This window comes from Diabrotica virgifera, chromosome 4 (genome assembly GCF_917563875.1).
Source record: "Diabrotica virgifera virgifera chromosome 4, PGI_DIABVI_V3a".
NCBI lineage: Eukaryota > Metazoa > Arthropoda > Insecta > Coleoptera > Chrysomelidae > Diabrotica > Diabrotica virgifera.
This window is the reverse complement of record NC_065446.1, coordinates 29,024,624-29,035,288: the sequence shown is the minus strand read 5'-3', so window position 1 is coordinate 29,035,288 and position 10,665 is coordinate 29,024,624. Positions and strand designations below refer to the sequence as shown.

The 10,665-nt window shown below is 32.7% G+C and overlaps 1 protein-coding gene across 4 annotated transcripts in view; it reads right to left on the bottom strand.

Moving 5' to 3' along the window:
* Positions 1-1,253: 1,253 nt before the first annotated feature.
* Positions 1,254-10,665, bottom strand: part of LOC114349354 (extended synaptotagmin-3) — an 84,588-nt gene continuing 75,176 nt past the window's right edge. For 3 of the 4 annotated variants that reach the window (XM_028299700.2, XM_050648098.1, XM_050648099.1), the window contains 7 exons: positions 10,093-10,404; positions 9,179-9,245; positions 8,995-9,121; positions 3,494-3,583; positions 3,340-3,436; positions 1,820-1,954; positions 1,254-1,384 (listed from right to left, as the gene is read on the bottom strand). In XM_028299700.2, the coding sequence (XP_028155501.2) occupies positions 1,307-1,384; positions 1,820-1,954; positions 3,340-3,436; positions 3,494-3,583; positions 8,995-9,121; positions 9,179-9,245; positions 10,093-10,404 (906 nt within the window). In that variant the 3' untranslated portion in view covers positions 1,254-1,306. The remainder of the gene's footprint in view (positions 1,385-1,819; positions 1,955-3,339; positions 3,437-3,493; positions 3,584-8,994; positions 9,122-9,178; positions 9,246-10,092; positions 10,405-10,665) is intronic. The other variant, XM_028299701.2, reaches the window with a different exon arrangement.

Below are 10,665 nucleotides of genomic sequence, written 5' to 3'. Positions count from 1 at the left end.
TACCTATGACGTAATACTAAGAAGTTTACAATAAAAGATCGAGACTCGAGACATTAAATGAATAGCTGAATGCCAGTTCCTTGCCTGTGTGTAATAAAATCCTCCGGGAACCCGCATTCTCCGTCTCGTCTCAAAGTGATAGACTGAGAGCTGATCGCATAATATACCGATATCAGTGTCAGACAACTATCAGCAAACTTTTTCTTATCATATAATATGTCGATACAATTTTTACTAGGAAAAGTAATTTGGTAGTATTCCCTTGGTTTCTTCATTGCTGTGCTGTTACTATAACAACTGAGAAAGCATTACGTATCCGCCTCCTGTGTATAGAAGAAGCTAGGACAAAAAATCACAAATTATCCCTGGACAAAAAATCCCCACAAATTTTTTGACAAAATATCCCCACAAAAAATCCCCAAGAAATATTTGCTGCCGAATAGTTGTATAAGAGTTTCATATAGTTAGACTCATGTTTTTCAGCCCCAGTGCATGAGAGTTATATAGTAATCGCCATGAAACCGCTTTTTGGCACGAAAATAATTATTAGCAATAATTAAGATTAAGCATTAATTGTAATTTCGAATTCCAATTCAATACCGAGAACTTGAAATTTTACATGACAAAAGAGTGTCTTTTCAAAAATTGTCGAAGATATGGGGAATGAGCTAAGGCTGTGGGAATCATGTAATTATTCGCTTAAATCTTTTGCTCACTCTGCTTTGAATAACTATATTCAGAACATTACCTGTTCGTGATAATAACTTCGGTCCTGAAAACGATAATCTTGATTGTAATGCCAAAAAACATGCTCTTTTTTTGTAGAGGGCACCGCACACATCTTTTGGAAAATATAATGTCACTCAAATGCAACAAATTTGTTCTACTACTAAATATCATTGCGCCAAGTCTGAAGTTTTTTATAATAACGGGAGTAAATTGTAAATTTCGATAAACTAATTCCAATTTACGCCGTTATCATGATTATCGTCATGGAATTGGAATTCGAAATTTGGTAATCGAAATTACAATTCATGCTTAATCTTAATTGCTACTCATTATTTTCGTGACGAAAAGCGGTTTCATGGCGATTGTAAAACTTTTAGAGAACGATTCGACAACAAATATTTCTTGAGATCTTTTGTGGGGATATTTTGTCCAAAAAAATTTGTGGGGATTATTTATCCGAACCGAACCCCCTATATAAAAAGTACCAGCACACAAGTTTTAAACCATATAAAATAAAATACGCCTTGTAACAAATAGCTTTATTTGATAAATAAATAATGTGTATAAATAAAATATTCTAATCATGCCTTACTCTTGGTCCCAATTCGAAGCTCTTTGTAAGGGGTAGACTGACATCTTTTAATTCAATAATTACCTAAAAATTAAATAACTTAAATATTGCGTCAAAATATGAATTTCCAAAAATATTCAGAGTGCTACTCTTGCTCATTTTATGATTAGATTCACAAACACTTTTAAACATTGGCGAGGTTTATCAATAAAACAGTGGAATTTTTGAAGAGTTTGCCATCTATATCGTTATAGAGGATAAGATAGGTAAGATAAAGATGATGAATGATGATATTATAAGATATCAGATAAAGAAAACAACGGACGGGTTATAAACAAAAATCTAAGAACATTTGCCATAATTATTAGCACATTACACTATACAGGGTGGAGCCCTCATGGAAGAAAATCATTTCTATCCTTGTTTTAAAAAATTATAAAAACGCTGTCTATCGATTTTTATAAAGGACGATTCCCACACGCCTAGCATAATCCATAAGCAAACAATCAATAGTTTTACCTGGCCCAAAATTTCGTTTTTAATCACTTTCTCCTCAATAACAGATACTTCCAAATATCTTTCATTGATCTCGTCCTGAGATACTAAAAATTCAAGCTTCTTATCAAAAGCTGGTTCTCTACATCCTTTCATTACCTGAAAAATGTAAAACAAAGCTAGTTGTTGTTTTTAAATATACATAGTAAAGATAATCTTCTTTTGACATAACTGGAGGGTTTTTGTCTGTCTAGAGTCCTTCCATTCAGATCTTTCTTGTGCCTTTCTTCTCCATTGTCTTATGTTCACGGTTTTCAGGTCGTCATCCAACCATCTCGTTCCGGGATTTTTTTTTGTCTTCCTATCGTTTTCTCTTGTAATATTTTCTTTGTTGTTTTTGCATCGTCTGGTCTCAGTAAATGTCCCAGCCAAACAGTCCTTGACTTCATAAATCTTACATATCCTATCAACTGTTGTTCAAGATTTTCTTAATGTGTAAATATCATATAAAAGAATAATATAATTGTCAGGTCAAAAATATACAGGGTGTCCCGGAAAATAGTGCGTTCCTTCAAGGTACCTAAGTGCACCATTTAGAGCCAAAAGGTCTGATAAATTTTTTTTTGTAAAGTCGATAGTTTTCAAAAAAATAATTTATTAATTTTAATGCATTTGATTAATGTCCACAGAAATGCAAATACAGCCGGCAACGCTGCGTTCCTTCTGTGTAAAAATAATTTTACTGGAACTCAACTATCATAAATCATCGACCATTAGGCATAATATTATGTATTGATAAAATACTGATAACAGTGATAGAAAAACAGCATAATATTTGTGTTTATTAAATATCTAATAAATAAGGTTTGTATAGTGTTTTAACTTACATGAAAATTTTTTATTACAATCAACTCAATCAAGCTAGGTCTTCAAGAAGTATATCTATCGGTAGAATATGTTACAAAAAATTTGAGTATTACATTTCTCCATTCAATCTTCTGGGAAGTTCGAGTGATTCAATCAGATGATTACTAATAATCCCAGCCCATACATTAATACTTTTCGCATTATTAGAGTAAAACACACAAACACCATTTCTCGTAAAACAAGCTTTATCTGCACACAACACTACACATTTTGTTTTGAAACCATCTACAAATCCTTAAATTTCGACGAGGTAAATTGCCTTGGTGTACCTAAATCTTGTACTAATTATACACTATAGGTATTACGTAATTAACATGATACTTGCGATCGAAATCATGTCAATACCACAACAATACGATGTATTCTCGGGTTAAGGTTACAGGTATGATAATTATGATATGACTGTTTGTGTTTATCGCTATGTCAAAATAAATAAAACTGCTGGGTTGCCAAATGTAAATTTTAGTAAAAGACATTATTTTATTTGTTTGAGGCAACAGACGACTTTGGAAAAAAAATTATAAGAAAGTTTTCTTTTAAACGGTGCATTCTACCCACACCTTTAAAGAACGCACTATTTTCCGGGCCACCCTGTATACTAGGTGTCTAAAAATTACCTTAGTTTTCCTTTTCGTTGCTTTGCATCGTTCTGGTAGCAGGTACAATTTAACATAAATATCTTTGTCCTCTGTAGGATCTTCAAAACATAAATTACTAAAAAAAAAACAAATTTTCATAGATATGTTTTTTTTTGTTGTTTGTTATTTTTACCTTACTCTGTGAACTACTACTATAAGTCTTTGTCTTTGCAAACTGTATCTCATGGTTAAATTTATATCACCATAACATTCTTGTGACAGCCTAAAAATCCAAAAAAAAAAAATGTTCAGTAACACCAAATACATTAGACGATAATACATACAACTCTTGACATTTCCCATTAATTTTGTGGAAGCAAACAAAATAGCGCCATCTAGTGGTATGGGTTGTAACCACAAACTATATGCATTTAAAAGAAAGGTATTTTTATAGGATCAAATCAAAATACAAATTTAGTTGTGAGCTACTTTCTTTAATTTTATATTCTTACTTTTTAATTTACATAATTTTTCCTTAAATTTTATTCACATACGCTTTTATTAAAAGATCAAAATATTTAAATATCTATAAAATTTTTGTGACAATTTGTAGGTACATACATTTTGGAGAGTTTTTTGTAAGTAACATTTTAATTTTAAGTTATATTTAACATTTTCAACACTCTCTTTATATAATTTTGAAAATACCTTAATATATTATTAATTTTATCTGAAGCTCCCTTTATAAGTTACACCTAAATTTCACACTATCAGGTGTATCATTAGCCCTAATAATAGAAAATAAATTTCCTATACAGTCTGAGGTTAGCCTTTTTGTAAAATGAAATTGCAGCTAAACGCCGTCTCATCGGAGTGAATGTAGGCAAAGTAATACACTTTTTACTTAATTTTGTTGCCATCCTCTAGGTATTTGCTGAGAATCCATTTTACCGAACCTATTTTATTATTTTATAAGACATTTTGTGTAAAAATGCAAACACAATTTACCAAGGTTAGCTAATTAATTATCCAAAAATTAACAAAATTAAATTTGTATGTTTACGTTGAGAAAACGTTGTTCAACTCAAGCCGGCAGATGCGCTAGTAGCAACGTGCTTCCAGTTTTCTGTGGGAGTTGGATGTATTATTATCATCTAATGTATTTGGTAACACTATTATAGTTGATGGATTCAACCGTTACTTGATGAAAGTTCATTTTATCTAACAATAAAACACTAAACACGTTTGTTTTCTATACTTCCACAAAATTTATTATAACTATGTGACTACAGCTGTTTCGGCAGATCATAAACCTACCCATACTGACACAACTATACACAATTCATCATCCCATCCTACACAACACAAATTAGCATCCTACCATAGCATGATACATAGACTGATAGAACATCATTAAACAAATAGCAGTAAACAATGGCTATAACGAACAAACAGTTAATAAAATTTTAAACCAAAAACTCAATAAGAAAGCCCTGAAATTAATCTATCCACCATCACAGAAAGAACCCAGTACCTTCTGCTCTATCACATAATATACTGGCAAGATAACAACAAAAATAGCCAGATACATAAAAAAGAAAGGAATAACACCAGCTTTCAGAACTAACAACAACTTAAGCAAATATATTAAGAACAATATGAGCCGAAAGAGAAAACAACTACAGAGTGGTGTCTACAAACTAACTTGTGGCGACTGTCCGAAAACTTACATCGGTCAAACTGGCAGAACCTTTGACAAACGGATAGCAGAACAAAAAGGGCTTTCAACAATAGAAAAACAGACACTTCTACATATGCACTTCACCTTCTAGATCATAATCATTCTTTTAATGAAGAGTTTCAAATTCTGTATACTCAAAATAAAGGCCTTACGCTATCTTTATTAGAATCTATGGAAATTAATAAATTAAAAAATACAGATATGAATGACCAACTCGAGACAAACAGCTCCCCACTCATCAACCTCTTCAGTTAAAGACTTTAAAAAGGCATACCCATAGTAAACTAAATCACTTGAAAAAGGCACTCTGCCGAAACAGCTGTAGTCACATAGTTATAATAAATTTTGTGGAAGTATAGAAAACAAACATTTTAACTAGTTGTTTTAAAAAGGATGAATTTTGTACCCATGTCATAATAAACAAATAATTTTGAAATGATGAATGGGTTGCACATGTGAGTCCATTTCAAATGGGTTGTACGAATAAAATTTAGACTTCCTCATAAGCTATTTTATTGAATCATAAGACGACCGGTTACGGACACTATAATTTACTGTTCATCTTCAGGTCTCCGGTAAGGTAACTAAACGCTCATTTATGTTATGATGCTGTCTAGTGGTTTTCAGCTTCATTACACATCGAAAAAAGTGGGATGTGTCTTGAAGAGATAGTTGGGAAGCAAACTGTTTTTTTTTTAAGTAAAGATGATTCAGATTTGATTACAGAATAGGGCCTCTACTATGTGCTTATACGTATTTCGATTTCAACTTAATCTCATCAGAGCACCAGTGTTGAAGCACTGAAGTGGAATCAAATATTTTCATCTTTTCGGTGTAATTATTAAAACAAGAATAAAAACCGCTAAACGCCGTAAAAATGAGTGGCGCATACAATATTCCAGCTACAAAAGATCTGATATGAATATTAAGGCCCCGTCTCACCATCAAATAATTGACAGTTATTTGATCCAACTTGACAGTTAGTGACACAAAGTGACAGTTAGTATGTATAGTTTGTGTCACTAGTCAAGTTTGACTGTCAAGTTTGATCAAATAACTGTCAATTATTTGATGGTGAGACGGGGCCTTTACGTGGCGCGAAAATGTATTTTCATTTTGATGCAAAACAAAATTCTAGTTTTATTTTAAAAGATTCTTCCATAATATTTGCTAAATTTGAAGTAAACGCGCCACAAAAGAGTAACTTTGATACAGTTTGAATTTTAAAACTCTTTTGTGGCGCGTTTACTTCAAATTTAGAAAATATTATGGAAAAAATTTTTAAAATAAAACTAGAATTTTGTTTTGCATCAAAATGAGAATACATTTTCGCGCCACGTAATATTCATATCAGATCTTTTGTAGCTGGAATATTGTATGCGCCACTCATTTTTACGGCGTTTAGCGGTTTTTTATTCTTGTATAAGGAGTTTTTCAAAGTTATTTATAAATTAAATGTATGAAGTTGAATGCAATGTTTCTCGATTACACGTTAAGCTTTATGAATGGTTGCCTTTGTCGCATTACCTCCCAAATGATCTAGTGTCCATCGAATGTACACAAAATTTTTTTTCTATTCGAAATAGATTGAAAAAAAATATTTGGATGGCCGGTAAATAAACTCGGATTGCCCGTTGCCAGATCAAATTTAGCGTCGTAATCACTACAACTACATAAACCATTTCGGGAATAATCTTTAATTGGATATTACTTTTGTAGCTTAATAACTTCTAAACGGCTTAACCGATTTTGATCACTAAACATGAGTTTAAAACGTATTGACAAGTAATATCTGATGCATCTAAGGTCAAGTATGATAACTGAAGCTATTACAGGAATGATCACTAAACATGAGTTTAAAACGTATTGACAAAGTATCTGATGCATCTAAGGTCAAGCATGATAACTGAAGCTATTACAGGAATTATTGAGCTTGAAAACCGTTTTTCCCATATAATAGATTTGATCATACTTATGAAGCCTATAACTTAAAAATTCGAATTTTCCCGGACATGAGGTACACACCGTTAAATTTGTCTAGAGTTCTTCTACAAACGCTCAGTAATTGGCGCAATTCGTAGGTTGAAATTTTGAGTAATTGTCGAAAAACCAAAATTTTCAACGGTTAGTTTTTCAGTTTTTCGGCTATACTGAGCCGTGTGTGTGTCTTATCCTGACGGCTTACACACCATTTGAAAGCTTAACTCAACACTATTGATTTGGTGTATTTGCGGTTCTCCTGTCTCTTGAACCGAAGATATATACCCCCAAAAAATATGCCGTTTTGTACCTACCAAGTCCTATAGCTGGCTTATGGGTGGTCAAAAGTCACAAACTACACCGGTTCTGAATCGGTCCTGACCCCCACTTCAAACACAGAAAAAAAATTCAGATCGGTTTAACTTTTCCACACACATACATACACACATACATATCCACACACATTTTCCTTTTTTAAATTAGAAATTGAGTCATATTTCTGAGCTCGGTAACTTTTGAATGGTAATAACCGATTTTCAAAATTAGACATGCGTTGGAAAGGTAATGATCTATGATGATATGAGTACTATTAGAAGCCGCAAAGGTCGGACTTAAATTTTCGAAGTTTTTGGGAGTTTTGGGGACGAGAATGGAAAACAGACCCTAAATAGGAAGGGCCGTAAAATCCACACCCTTAGACCAAAATGGATGGTTGACATATGAATGGGTGAGTCTTTCCCTGAACTTTAAGATGGGAGTTAACCCAATTTTCAATTCAGTCAGATTTATAAAATCGAAAATTTCGTATAAGTATATACAGTGTCGAGTATAGGGGGGTGTGGGTGTGCGCCACTGACAAGAACTGCCGTTCTCTGGTAATAATTACAAAAGATGCAACTAGCATCATCTATGAATTGTAAGTCAAAAGAGGCAGAAACTAAAATTCAAATTATTATCTTCTGCAATTTTTAAGATCGAAATATAAAACAGCACAGAGTGGTGAATTACTCGACAAGGAAATCTATAGCATTCACCACTTGTCGTTCACCGTGATAATAATATTTAGCGAACTATAGTCCCTTTAATAACCACGCAAGTGAATAAAAATAAACTAAAAGATAATTCAAATTTGATTTCAGAATAGGGCCTCCACTATGTGCTTATACGTATTTTGATTTCAATTTCATCAGAGCACCTGTGTAGAAACACTAAACTGGAATCAAATCTTCCTCTTTTCGGTGTAATTATTCCTCACACCGCCAATAACAGATCTGCCCTGGTAAGGTTTGTTTAGCAGTAAATGGTTGACTTCAATTAGTGCGGTCGCAAGTATTATTAAATTTATCTGACTTGGCCCATTGTTAAGACCGGTCAGGAGCGATAAGCAAATCCGGTGGTAGACAGAAATGGTCTTTTGACAATTAACACTGACTAGACGGTACTCCTATAATAATAAAGCAAAGGATCCACAAAAGTTACAATAATTACGACGACAAAAACAAAAAACGGATGTAAAATATATTGCTTTGCCTTATATATCCGAAATTAATGTTTTCAAATGAGTTTTAAAATAAATTAAATCTATTTTAATTGCTAAGATTATAGAAAAACAAACATTTGAATTTTACCTGAAACCGGGCCTTTTATACTATTATCGGTTAACCCAGGATGTTTATAGTAGGTACTATTTGAAGTCAACAGTCAACCGTTTACTGCTAAACAAACTTTATTTCTGTCGTACTTGTTTCAGTGTATCCTGTCTGACCACCGAGAATATCTTCAACTTTCCTAAACTGTGGTATTTGACGTCAACTTTAATGTTTTGTTTTTATAATTAACTATAAGGATGTATATATCTTTGTATGTGGTCAAAGTACGATGTTTTTTACTTTTTGATAATTATATAGGTCATGAGTTTTACTTTACTTTAAACATTAAAGAATTTACGTACCAAGTTGTTAAGAAAAATTTACCTGGAACTTATTGAGCTACTTGACCTAAGAGAAAGCCTAGTGTGCCTACGACTACTACGGCTAGTGTACTTTGTACTATCACTGGAAACAGAATCAGAATCTGATACTTGTTCTATGGTATCTGCGCCTAAAAAAAATAATGTTATACCATAATAATGTAAAAGTACCTACATCTATAACTCACTTGATGAAGAAGCTCTTGATGAAGGCCGCTTTTCTAAATATTCTTGAAAATTAGCGTTGTGGAAAATCTAAAAAGTGACATTTTTAAATATACAGAGTGGTGCTTACGCAATGGTACAAAAAATAGTTGATTCTGCATTTAAAAATATTACGATTTAAGCTAATTTACTTTAAGTTGTTAATAGCGAGCTAAAAATTTGTTTAATAGCTTAACCGTGTCTAGTCAGACAAATTTTGATGTATGGAAACACTAGAACAGGGAAGTTTTAATTGTGGAACGTGTCATCCTGACAAGTTTATGATTGTGAAAATTAGCAGGTTGTTTTTAAGTTTATTCAATAGCAAACTTTTTATAATATATGAAAAAAATTTTGTCTGACAAATATGTTGGGCATTTTCATGAGTCCGACACGTGCGTAGAACATGTCAAATGAGAGGAATTATTTTAGTGATAAATACCAGTCTGATTTTTGCATCAGAGTTTAATGAAAGGGTCACAAATTAATTGGAAGTTCTGTCCGACAAAATACATGGGACGTTTTCGTAGTCTGACGTTAGAAACCTGTAACCTGTTCCACCATTAAAACTTCCCGTGTTCCCGTACATCAAAGTTTGTCCGACTAGACACCGTTAAGCTATTAACAAATTTTCAGCTTTCATATTAATAAACTTTTTTTCCATGCGCAGGATCCAGGCCTATAACTCCTCCGTTATTAAAACATATAGAAAGACAAATAAGGTGTCGAATGAGAGCTTATAATCCAAAGATAGCATTAAAAGTTTGACCTTGGACTTCCGGTTCCAGAGTTGCAGCCGGAAGTACTAATTTAAAATCGCCGAAATAGTACAAGTCATTTCCGGTTAAAAAGTTGTAACCGTAAATTATATAAATTAGGCTTTTTATTGTAAACCTACCTTTAAATGCAATGACCAAATCAATTTACGATCACTCTTTCCATATTCTAGCCTCAAAACTTCTTTTTCTACTTCCAAATTGTCTTTGGTGCATATACTACTAATATTATAACTAATTTCACTAAGTTCAGCTTCAGTTTTTGCATCAAATATTTTTAAATTGAGGTAATCTGAGTCAGGATTTGTTAACATAAATATGAAACTTTCTTCCCATACTGGATTGACTGTTCTCATCACCGAATTGGTAGTTTTAATTTGTCTACCTAATTGAAGCTGGACGTAAGGATCCGGTTTTGTTGACGCCCTGACTTGCTGTAACAAAAAATTGTAAAATATTTTATTAATTGTTCCTTGTATACCTAGTTGCCATCAATATGTTTCACATAACCTTAATCTTAAGCTTATTACAAAGTAATTTGTATTTGACTGGTGTGGTTAAGTTTCCGGTACAGTAATCTATTGTTAAGAGCACACAGTAGCGATCAACAGGTAGCAACAAACGCGGTCCAAGATTGCGAAAGTTCTGCGAACTTTCAAAAGTGAGGCAACAGTGCGTCGGTAATTCGACACTGA